This window comes from Myotis brandtii, unplaced genomic scaffold (assembly GCF_000412655.1).
Source record: "Myotis brandtii unplaced genomic scaffold, ASM41265v1 scaffold686, whole genome shotgun sequence".
Classification (NCBI taxonomy): domain Eukaryota; kingdom Metazoa; phylum Chordata; class Mammalia; order Chiroptera; family Vespertilionidae; genus Myotis; species Myotis brandtii.
The window spans coordinates 590,683-603,263 of record NW_005370683.1 but is presented as its reverse complement, the minus strand read 5'-3'; the positions used below and the strand labels follow the sequence as shown (position 1 = coordinate 603,263).

The following is a 12,581-nucleotide window of genomic DNA, read 5'->3' as shown; positions in this document are numbered from 1 at the left end:
TAAAGTTCACTTTCTTAATATTACTTAGCTTGATTAAGTAATCAAGTCTAGTGTGCAGAAGTGTAATGTCTGTGCATAATTGATTTTGATTGCTAAACCCCTAAAAGAGTGAAGTGATTTAAGTGTGCAAAAACTTTGCCCACTATAGAGGCTCTCTTTTTCTCAGGGCTACCAGGGCTGACCTAGTTTAGTTATAACCATTAACTGACAGGAGTGTGTAGTTAAGTGTGTAGTTAGTACTCAATGACTGAAGAGAAGGCTTCTATTTGTATGGCGCATCTTGTGGCAGACCCTGAAACTTTATGTTCACTCAGAGGTCAGGCTGGCCTTCAGACAATTTTGATGTGATAATCTGGGAGACTATCAGAAACAGACCTGTGCTGTAGGTATGGCCTTGGAAAAAAAAGCATCACGTGCTGTGTTATGGGAGGAGACCTGAACGCTGATGGGTGCAGCCAGTGTAGACAGATTTACTGTGGGCAGATTTATTCTGGATCTTCAAATTTTTTCTTAAATGTATTAGATAAAAATGCAGTTTTTATCTTTATATTTAGATGAGGAAAGTTGTATATGTTAAGGTGAGAGAACAAAAATATTTATTTTTATTTCCTTTTAATTTAAATTGCCTACCTTCTAGTTAAGTGGCTGTTCCTGTGACTGGTTCTTAGCTGTTTCATCCGTTCTTGTGCTCCCAGGGTATGATCTGTTCTTCAGTGTTTCGGGAAAATAAGTTTCTCCTTCATTAATATTAATCACTGTACTATGGGTTGAATGGCAATTTCTATTTTCCTCTGAAGCATCAGACATGATAACTTTGGTCAGTAAAATGATCAATTCTTTTAGTATGTTTTCCCAAATAATTGATGATTTTTAAAAATCTGAAAGAAAAAAGTGAACCGTTTTTCTCTCTACTTTAATACCATACCCTTTTGTTCCTTTTTCCAAAAGTGTGGCTGGTAAAGAGGATAATGCAGACACCGACCAAGAGAAAAAAGAAGAAAAGGGTATTTCAGAAAGAGAAAACAATGAATTAGACATGGTAAGTATGGAAAAATGAACTTGTAAATTTTAGTCCCTGGATTAGGTTGTCCTTGGCTGCAATAACTATACTAACTTACGTGTGGAAAAGAGAGATGGTCATCGTGCATCCATTTTAAACTGTTTGTTTTTTTTAGAACCTCCTTTCTTTAGATACATGAACTATAAATATTGGTAACTCTCATTTTTGTGCCTTGTGAAAACATTGTGTGTGGGGAGATAGAATACCATGAATAATGAAGTACTCTTTGATTTAACACAAAGTCGTTATGTAAATAACCTTAAAATCGTGCAATGATTTTTGAACTGATGAAAAGTGAAATTTTTGTACTTTTGCACTTTATACTCCAGTAGTCTCTTTTAATGAGGTAATCAGTTTGCTTTGCCATATTGTGGTCACAAACCACATTTTAGGAAGAAAATCAAGAAGTGAGTGATCATGAGGATGAGGAAGAGGAGGAGGAGGAGGAAGAGGATGACATCGAAGGGGGTGAAAGCTCTGATGAATCAGATTCTGAGTCAGATGAAAAAGGTACTTGCCTCTTGGTACAAGGACAAAAATTCATTTGGGAACTTGATTAAAACATGACAAAAAGTTAATTTTCTCAACTTCATTCTTGATGAAACAGCTTTTATGACTGTTGACCTATGTATGCCCTTTATGGCTCATGCTTCTTCCCTTATTGGGTTTAGTCATTGTGCGATTTCCATTCTTATTTAGTACAAATATATCTGTTGTCCCTGATCAATGTGAACACTTTTTATCTTGTTCACCTGTTTTAGTTTTATCTAGAACCTGTTTTTTATAACTGCTAAGTGGATACCTGGGTATCATGGTTTTCACACTCTTGCTTGAAAGATAGAATTATGATACATTGGTCTATCCCAGCATTTTTATTTTCTTCTTTTATAAATAGCCAATTATCAAGCAGACTTAGCAAACATTACTTGTGAAATTGCAATCAAGCAAAAGCTGATTGATGAACTAGAAAATAGCCAGAAAAGATTGCAGACACTGAAAAAGCAATATGAAGAGAAGCTAATGATGTTACAACATAAAATTCGGGACACTCAGCTTGAAAGAGACCAGGTGCTGCAAAACTTAGGTAAGAATTAAATCTAATTCAAATTAAAGTTCAAACTAAGTCATCAAAATGGATTTTTATCATCTCTTCTTTTAGAAAAGAAAATTATATTAGAAGCCACATAAAATATCCATGTTTCCCATAAGTTAAATATTTTTTATTTTGTTTATTTCCCTTTGGTACTTGTCTAGGCTACTTAATTATTTTGTCTGACGTTGTGGTTAATTGTTTTAATGTCTTTGATTTATTCTGGAAACATTTCTAAATTAAAAAGACTTCAATAATTGTTAAACAAGTTAAGAGTAGATAATAAAAGAGAAAGTGATTCAAAGACACCCTGGTTGAGTTTGGGAGGATGTTCTTTTCTAAGGTCATGAGTTGTAAATCTGTGGAATAAAAATCTGTGACTCACAGATTCAGATATCCTTTGATCATTTAGGCTCAGTGGAATCTTACTCAGAAGAAAAGGCCAAAAAAGTTAGATCTGAATATGAAAAGAAACTCCAAGCCATGAATAAAGAATTGCAGAGACTTCAGACAGCCCAGAAAGAGCATGCAAGGTTGCTTAAAAACCAGTCTCAATATGAAAAGCAATTGAAGAAATTGCAGCAGGATGTGATGGAAATGAAAAAAACAAAGGTATTGATTATATTTTCCATTAAAGTCTGATGTTGAAGATGCTTGTGTCATTTGAGACAGAAATATGATTGTGGTTCTTTCCATATTCAATAAAAGTTAACTATGTCTTCCAAATGATGCCCTTCTTTGGGCAATTAGAAGTTGTTTCCTGTTGTCATCCATTATCAAAGCCTTTCTTCAGAGTCGCTGAAAAGCATGTGGTAACAAGGCTTCTGAGACCTTGATGGATATTTCTCATCTTAAAACCCTTACACAAGGTTAACAAGAATATAAAATATAAAATATAAAATATTTCAAACATTCAAAAAAGCATAGATAATAACACAATGAACACTATATCCACTATCCTAGTTTAAGATATTAAACATTAGATATTTACACAAAGCTTCCTTTATATTAAGTTCCTGATCATATTCTTTCCCTGAGAGGTAACAACTATCTTGAATTTGATGTGTGTCATTCCCATGCATAGAAAAGTACAAATTGTCTTCCCTGACTGAAGAGAATATTTGAATCATGATCTGTTACCTGTTTTAATTGTGGGATCAGTTATTAACATTTGGCATAACAACTAATGTTGTTTCCTTAAAATAGCAAATGTGGAAATGATCTAGGAAGTAGGTTATTATTTTGTGTATTTGCTGATGACAACAACAGTAGCTAAAATTATTGGGTTCTTTTTATATGCCAGACACTGTTATAAACACTGCACAGATATTAACTCATTGAATTGTCTTAACGGTTCAGTGCCACAGAACTATTATCTCCATTTTGTATGTGAGAAGACCAAAACCTAAAGAGGTTAAGTAACTGGCTCAAGGTGACACAGCTCCTAGTAATAAGTACAAAAATTCATTCATATAGAAACTGAACACTGAATATAAAAAGCATAGAGCACTAAGCAGTTTGATACAAACATATTACCAATGTATTAGAAATAGAAATGTATTTCACTAAAGTAAGAATTGACCATTTGAAATGCAGCAAAACTCCACATTTCCATGTTAAATTTCTGAATTCTCAGTAATTTATTCCACACATGTGGTTTATTTAGTGAATGTTGTGATAGGGTAATTCCAATAGATATATCTACCTATTTTTTTTTAGGTTCGCCTAATGAAACAAATGAAAGAGGAACAAGAAAAAGCCAGGTTGACAGAGTCTAGAAGAAACAGAGAGATTGCTCAATTGAAAAAAGATCAACGTAAAAGAGATGTGAGTGACTTCCTTATGTATGGATGTTGTGCATGGGACAAAATTGTTTAATAAATGGAAGAAAAGTTTTTCATAATTATAACTATTAAAGACAGGCTAAGGACAGTAAATACTACTTATATTTGATGTTTATTATATAGTATGTGGATTATAGTTGTTTAATATTAAAGTTTATGAAAAATACTATAATATTATCATAAATTTTATTGAAGGCTTATTTCCTACATGATGAGATGGAAGAAAATATCAAAGAACAGCTGGTGATCTCTAGGGAGATCAGGGAACTATTATATAAGAGAGCAATTTTAGTATGGTTCTAAAGATAGTTTCATCACTATAGATTCTTAGAAAAGTTCTTGGAATAACAACCAGGTTTTTACCAGAAAAGGCTTTATTAAGATATACAAAAATGTTCATATTCTTCAACTCAAGAATTTTACTTCCATGTACAAAGACTAAGAAAATATTCTAAAATAAAAAAATTGCTGTATGTTAACATCTTCACTTTAAGGATATTTATAATAGTGAAAAAGCTAAAAACAACCAAAATGCTGACAGTAGGAGGAATATATAAATAAATTATAGCTCATCTAATTTAATAGGTTATTATTCATCCATTAATAATTAGGGTTTGGAAACCACATAGTAAAATGAAAAATGACTGTGATTAAGTGTAAAATAACATTTCATATATGCGTGCCTGATTCAAATCAAGGAAAATTTTGAAGGATATATCCCAACATGCTAACTGTAGTTGTATTAGGGTTATAAGTTATAGTTGATTGGGTTTTTCTTCTTTCAAAATTTTTTGGCAATATAGTTATTTCATTTATGAATTTTTTTCCTTAAAACAAGAGGTTATCACCTTCTTTTCCCTATTGTTGGTTAGTTTCAGCCTTTGGTCCTTTTTCTCTCTCTCAACATTTTCTAAATCTTCCCTGGAGAAAACTAAGCATATAGCATATTTCAGAAAATAGAAATCTACTTTGGGAGATAAAAGGAAATTTAAGGAGGTAGAGAAGACAGAGTAATGAGGTTGAAAAGTAGATATTTTAGCCAGATGATTCCCATAATTGTAGCTTTTTTTAAATTTCATTTATTTCTTTTTTTCTAACATATCAATGGATTTTAATAATCAGTATACTTTGTCACTTTCAATTCCTGGGCATTTTAGAACTTGTTTATACTATTATTTTATTACTAAAATCTAGTAGAAGGGCATGCTCATATTTTCCCTATTCTTTATTTCCCTATCTGGTACTTTTTTTAAAAAATGAGTCAAATTCACTCTTTTAAACTGTATAATTCAAGTTTTAAATATATTCACAAAATTGTGCAACAATCATTACCATCTAATTCCAGAACATTCTTTCACTTCAAAAAGAAACTTATACCCATTAGCAGTCACTCTCCATTCTACCCTCTCCCTGGCCCCTGATAACCACTGATCCACTTTATTATCCTGGTGGATTTGTCTATTTAGGACATTTCATCTAAATGGAATAATGCAATAGGTAGCCTTTTGTTTCTGGCTTTCATTTAGCATGATGCTTTCAAGGTTCATTCCTGGTAAGCATGTATTAGTAGTTCATTTCTTTTCATGGCTGTATGGATAGAGCACATTTTGTTTACCCATTCCTCAACTGACAGACCTTTGTGTTATTTATACTTTTTGACTATTTATTTTGTTTTTCATGAAAACTTTTGGACAGGAACACTTGCCTTACAATATTTGCTACTTATTTCTTTATTACCAATTCATATTAGGTATAGAGAGATCAGTATTGAACAATTAACTCTTGGGAATATTATCTGACACATATGATCATAAATGATATACTATCTATGTATAGGAAAGCCCAGCAACTAGAACAGTTGAACGACCAGAATGACCGGTGGCTATGATGCGCACTGTGGCAGCCAACCAGCTTGACCCCTGATCAGCCTCCCACCCTGATCGGGGGCGGAGCTGGCTGGCCAACCGCCCACTGCCCCTCCCCCCTGCTGGCCCGGCCTGATGGGTCCCCATCAGGGCAGCCTGGCCAGACCCCACCTGTGCACGAATTTGTGCACTGGGCCTCTAGTTCTATTATAAAGATGTGAGGCTGGCTAATCACATACAAAACTAACGCTCAGACATCTTCTCCCTTTTTTATTGTTGCTTTGTGTATATATTGACCCCCTTTCTAAATTCTTTCTTGTCATATTGACCTCTGAACCTTTAGAGAATCAAGTACATTTGTACACCATGCAAAAAATATGAATGAGCTTGGAATTTGACTTTTAATAGTAAGAATTGTAATGTAATAACAAGTTTCAAACTATATGTAAATTTTAACTTTTGGTAATTTATTCATTTTAAAAAGATTTATTAACTTTGCTTCTATGTCAATCATTATTATAGGCAATAAAATACGCCTGGGGTAAGATAGAATCCTTTTCTCTAAAAATTCTCATCTGATGGCATAGGAATATGCCTAGCATGAGATGAATGACCTATTTAAATTTGGGATCCAAAACATGAAGAGTTATTTTTTATATCACAAAATTTAAGTCCTAGAAGGAATGTTTTTGATCAAGTTTAATTCCTAAGCTTTGCCCAAGATCATAAAGTTGAATAAATGACAGAACCAGAATTAAGATCTATGTTTTTTTAATCCAAAAATTCTTCCATAAATTATAGTCTTGTGAAATGGCTTAAAGTAATCCATAATTAATTGTCTTTATTGTATAGAGCCATGGTCGGCAAACTGCGGCTCGCGAGCCACATGCAGCTCTTTGGCCCCTTGAGTGTGGCTCTTCCTAAGCCTTAGGCGTACCCTAATTAAGTTAATAACAATGTACCTACCTATATAGTTTAAGTTTAAAAAATTTGGCTCTCAAAAGAAATTTCAATCGTTGTACTGTTGATATTTGGCTCTATTGACTAATGAGTTTGCTGACCATTGGTATAGAGTATCTAGAAACAAATTGATAGGCAATAATAACATATTTCATTGTCTATTTACTTTAAACAACATTTTTAAAAGTTATTATAAGGTGCTAATCCAATTAATTTATATTCTCCCCATATTTAAAACAGAGTTTGGAATTACTGTATATATTGTAAGGTACATTTATTTAAACTGGTCTAAACTATGTTTCTTCTTGTGTGTGCCTTAGCCAGCAAAACAAAATGTCTAACAAAAAGGAAACAAGAATATTTGTGAAGCATTTAGAAAAGTACTTGTATATAGTAAGCACTATTTGAGTGTTTGTTAACTAAAAGTATATGTCACAGAGATAGCCTTTCAGAGAGAGATGGCCATATCAATATGCATTTGCGTTTATTGGAATAAAATACCTATATATGCAATAATGGATGCAAGGTTGTTGTTAGCTCAGATTTTGCTAAGAACTCTTACAGTTCCCGGCAGGATGGGGAATATATTAATGTAGGATGAGGAAGTATTGTATTTCCAAGTTTACTATTTTAACTTATTCAATATTCTTTTATAGCATCAACTTAGACTTCTGGAAGCCCAAAAAAGAAACCAAGAAGTGGTTCTTCGTCGCAAAACTGAAGAGGCAAGTTGGCCATTTGGAGGAAACATTCTGGCTTTGAGATAAATGATGTATTTCTATCGACAAAGGGAATGAGTCAGTCTCTGTTGCTATTTCAGGTTACAGCTCTTCGTCGGCAAGTAAGACCCATGTCAGATAAAGTGGCTGGGAAAGTCACGCGGAAGCTGAGCTCATCTGACACCCCCGTTCAGGACACAGGTTCCAGTGTAGCTGCTGTAGAAACAGATGCGTCCAGGGCAGGAGCTCAGCAGAAAATGAGAATTCCTGTGGCAAGAGTCCAGGCCTTACCCACACCCGCAACCAATGGAACAAGGTCAACACGATTCTTCTGTTCCTCCTAACGTAATCTGTGCGGCATTATTACTGAATGTTGGACTTAAATGAAAAACAGCATATTATGTGCTAGGGCACAATCCAATAAGCACATAAGTAATTATGTTTGTCTGTTTATATATGATTATAGAAAAATATATCAGAGAAAAGGGCTGACCGGCCGGGTGTTTACTTCCAAGACGGCACGCATGAAGTGGCAGCTTCTTGAACGTAGGGTCACGGACATCATCATGCAAAAGATGACGATTTCCAATATGGAGGCTGACATGAATAGACTCCTCAAGGTGTGGAAAATAGAAAGCAGATATGCTCTCCCTTAGCTGGCTGTGAATTTTCAGTTTTTCAAGTTTGTTCCCTGGGTAAATTTAATACTTACTAAGGATTTTCCCCCTAGTGAGTTTTGATTGCATTGTGTATGAATAAATGAACATCCTTTTAAAAAAATTGTGGTAAGAAAAGGTAACATGAGATCTGTACTTCACACACTTTTAAATGTATAGCATAGTATTGTTAACTATAAGCAGAGTGTTGTACAGCAGATCTCTAGAACTTACTCGTCTTGTATAACTGAAACTTCATACCCATTGAATAGCAACTCCCCATTTCCTTCTTCCCCAGCCCCTGACAACCACCATTCTACTAGTACTTACTGCTTCTATGAGTTTGAATCTTTTACATACATCACATAAGTGGAACCCTTCAGTACTTGTCCTTCTGTGACTCACTTATTTCACTTAGCATTAAGCCCTAGATGAGCATAATTTCTTAAAATCCAACTGTTTTCTCAATAGCAACGGGAAGAACTCACAAAAAGAAGAGAGAAACTTTCCAGAAGAAGGGAAAAGATAGTCAAGGAGAGTGGAGAGGGAGATAAAAATGTGGTCAACATCAATGAGGAGATGGAGTCATTAACTGCGAATATAGATTACATCAATGACAGCATTTCTGATTGTCAAGCCAACATCATGCAGATGGAAGAAGCAAAGGTTTGTAATTAAAAAAAAAATGGGTAGTGCCTTACTAAAATTTTTTATTATTATTAAAAGCATTTTTAATTTTTATGTTAAGGAATTATTTATTATTTATTTATTTATTTATTTATTTATTTATTTAATGTGCTTCTTAGGTTTTGTATGTATACCACTCCCTGCCTGCTCTCCAGATATCTCTGCTCATTTTGTATTATTTATTACTTGTAAAAGACATATATCATTTATTAATCTACCTTGTGCCTTATCTTTTCAACTAGACCGTATATTTTTGGTGTGGGGATTATAGTTTACACTATTCTGAGGAGTCCAGTTGGTTAACCTAGTGGAGCAGTAGGCTTTTGCCTTCTGTTTAAATGCAGTTAGCTCAAAGTAATGTTACATCATCTGCTGGTTTGACGTAGGAAGAAGGAGAAACCCTGGATGTCACTGCAGTCATTAATGCTTGCACGCTTACAGAAGCCCGGTACCTGCTAGGTCACTTCTTGTCAATGGGCATCAATAAGGTAAGATCAACACTGTTATTGAAAACCCAAGTTTTGATGAATTCATTGTAGTTTTTATATCTTTCTCCAGTGACCCCTTCCTTTGTGCTAAGGAAGAAGATTCTTTTTACCTTTCATTTATTTATTTTTAAATATATTTTTATTGATTTCAGAGAGGAAGGGAGAAGGAGAGAGACAGAAACATCAGTGAGAGAGACACATTGATACATGGATTGGTTGCCTCCTGCACGCCCCTCACTGGGGATCAAGCCCGAAACCTGGGCATGTGCCCTGACTGGGAATTAAACCCGAGACCTCTTGGTCCATGGAACAACACTCAATCCACTGAGCTATATCAGCGAGGGCCCTTTTACCTTTTCTTTAGAGTGATGAAGCATCAGCAATATTTAGATCAAATCCACCTATTGTGTTTGTGTATTAGAACAGATAAACAACTTAGGGAATAATTAATTCCTCTTTTGCTTTAGCAAAGGAAGAATGAAAAGAAAATCTCTTGGGTTGCAAACAAATTTGGTATCATAACTTTGGTTGCATACTGATTCTTTACAGCTCAAAAACATAAAATTAAAAAGGAAAAAAAATAGTTTCATTCCCATCCTCTTTGAATAGGAATGCATTAATCTGTCACCTGTAAGAAATGCTGAAGGTGATAATGATTTCTGACTCATTTTTCCCCCTCATGTTGCGGTTGTGCCTAGGCCCTTTATGTTATGTTCTCTTACTTAATTTTCACTAGTGCTAGGAAGTAGGTATTATTCATATAACTTTGCATATGAGAAAACTGAGTAAGGAATTATTTATTATTTATTTATTTATTTATTTATTTATTTATTTAATGTGCTTCTTAGGTTTTGTATGTATACCACTCCCTGCCTGCTCTCCAGATATCTCTGCTCATTTTGTATTATTTATTACTTGTAAAAGACATATATCATTTATTAATCTACCTTGTGCCTTATCTTTTCAACTAGACCGTATATTTTTGGTGTGGGGATTATAGTTTACACTATTCTGAGGAGTCCAGTTGGTTAACCTAGTGGAGCAGTAGGCTTTTGCCTTCTGTTTAAATGCAGTTAGCTCAAAGTAATGTTACATCATCTGCTGGTTTGACGTAGGAAGAAGGAGAAACCCTGGATGTCACTGCAGTCATTAATGCTTGCACGCTTACAGAAGCCCGGTACCTGCTAGGTCACTTCTTGTCAATGGGCATCAATAAGGTAAGATCAACACTGTTATTGAAAACCCAAGTTTTGATGAATTCATTGTAGTTTTTATATCTTTCTCCAGTGACCCCTTCCTTTGTGCTAAGGAAGAAGATTCTTTTTACCTTTCATTTATTTATTTTTAAATATATTTTTATTGATTTCAGAGAGGAAGGGAGAAGGAGAGAGACAGAAACATCAGTGAGAGAGACACATTGATACATGGATTGGTTGCCTCCTGCACGCCCCTCACTGGGGATCAAGCCCGAAACCTGGGCATGTGCCCTGACTGGGAATTAAACCCGAGACCTCTTGGTCCATGGAACAACACTCAATCCACTGAGCTATATCAGCGAGGGCCCTTTTACCTTTTCTTTAGAGTGATGAAGCATCAGCAATATTTAGATCAAATCCACCTATTGTGTTTGTGTATTAGAACAGATAAACAACTTAGGGAATAATTAATTCCTCTTTTGCTTTAGCAAAGGAAGAATGAAAAGAAAATCTCTTGGGTTGCAAACAAATTTGGTATCATAACTTTGGTTGCATACTGATTCTTTACAGCTCAAAAACATAAAATTAAAAAGGAAAAAAAATAGTTTCATTCCCATCCTCTTTGAATAGGAATGCATTAATCTGTCACCTGTAAGAAATGCTGAAGGTGATAATGATTTCTGACTCATTTTTCCCCCTCATGTTGCGGTTGTGCCTAGGCCCTTTATGTTATGTTCTCTTACTTAATTTTCACTAGTGCTAGGAAGTAGGTATTATTCATATAACTTTGCATATGAGAAAACTGAGAATCAGGAAGATAAGGTACCCTGGTCAAGGGCACGAAGTTAGTAAGTGGAGGCACGGAGATGAATCAAGGTAAGGTCTATTTGATGTCGAAATCCATATGCACTTGCTATCTGATTCAAATCTTTGTTTGGTAGATTCTGTTTTGTATGACCTAACATAATTTTATTTATATTTTTGGTGGTGTTACAGGGTCTTCAGGCCGCCCAGAAAGAGGCTCAAATTAAAGTACTTGAAGGTCGGCTTAAGCAAACGGAAATAACCAGTGCTACACAAAACCAACTCTTATTCCACATGTTGAAAGAGAAAGCAGAGTTAAATCCTGAGCTGGATGCTTTACTGGGCCATGCTTTACAAGGTAATCTAACTAAATTTTAGTTAAATAATTGCATGGGAGCTTTGCTCTTTGAGTATGCTATACTATACTCTTTCCCCTATAGCTTGACTGAATAGATGCTGTATTTACTTACATTTGTATTAGTTATTCCTTCTTTAATTTGCATGTATAAATTTGGGGGGATGTAATTCATTATTGTCATCCCAAGAAATGATTACCAACTTACTAGTAAAAAGGCTTGCTTAACCTTATTAAGGAGTTAGTTTTCATGGATAAACAAGATCAACCAAGTTTCTGAATTGGTTATTTAAATTATTTATAATATTAGCCAACTGTCATTTCTTGACTCTGCATATCTAACTGCCTTAAAAAATTAATGTTTTTGTTATGGCATCTATTCTACATATCTTATAAATGGTACCATAATCTTGTTTTATGTGGGAGTTTTTAACATTGGATCTGTTTTGATTGGAGTATTGCTTTTTGTTTCCTTTTTGCTATTATTTACACAGATCTAGATAGCGTACCTTTAGGTAAGTATGTTTAGCTTTCTGTGTACCCTACAAGCTGCATGAATTACTAATTGTTCATGTGCACTAATTGTGGTACATCTTATTTTTAAAATGTTTATTGGCAACCACTGTTTTTTGCATGATCCTTTTTGAAATGTATCCACAACCACAAACATACTAAGTCTTTTGTCTTTCTCATACACGCTTGATTTTAAAATTCTTAAAATGTTTAAAGAAATATGCTTTAGTGAACTTTTTTTCTTTTATTACCTGAACTGCAACTGTGGCTCCCGTTTTGTAAGCCCTTTTTTCTCTTTTTTTTGAAAGGAAAAAAAAAAAAAAAAAAAAAGGAATACATATTTC

General features: G+C 34.3%; 1 protein-coding gene across 15 annotated transcripts in view; it reads left to right on the top strand.

Annotated features, from left to right (window-relative positions):
- KIF21A (kinesin family member 21A) overlaps positions 1-12,581 on the top strand; it is a 147,314-nt gene that overhangs the window by 103,815 nt on the left and 30,918 nt on the right. For 11 of the 15 annotated variants that reach the window (XM_014529559.1, XM_014529558.1, XM_014529549.1 and 8 more), the window contains 12 exons: positions 949-1,039; positions 1,453-1,570; positions 1,956-2,144; positions 2,563-2,762; positions 3,870-3,977; positions 7,476-7,544; positions 7,640-7,854; positions 8,005-8,158; positions 8,666-8,860; positions 9,268-9,369; positions 11,562-11,727; positions 12,219-12,239. In XM_014529559.1, the coding sequence (XP_014385045.1) occupies positions 949-1,039; positions 1,453-1,570; positions 1,956-2,144; positions 2,563-2,762; positions 3,870-3,977; positions 7,476-7,544; positions 7,640-7,854; positions 8,005-8,158; positions 8,666-8,860; positions 9,268-9,369; positions 11,562-11,727; positions 12,219-12,239 (1,628 nt within the window). The remainder of the gene's footprint in view (positions 1-948; positions 1,040-1,452; positions 1,571-1,955; positions 2,145-2,562; positions 2,763-3,869; positions 3,978-7,475; positions 7,545-7,639; positions 7,855-8,004; positions 8,159-8,665; positions 8,861-9,267; positions 9,370-11,561; positions 11,728-12,218; positions 12,240-12,581) is intronic. The other 4 variants (XM_014529552.1, XM_014529560.1, XM_014529551.1 and 1 more) reach the window with 1 other exon arrangement.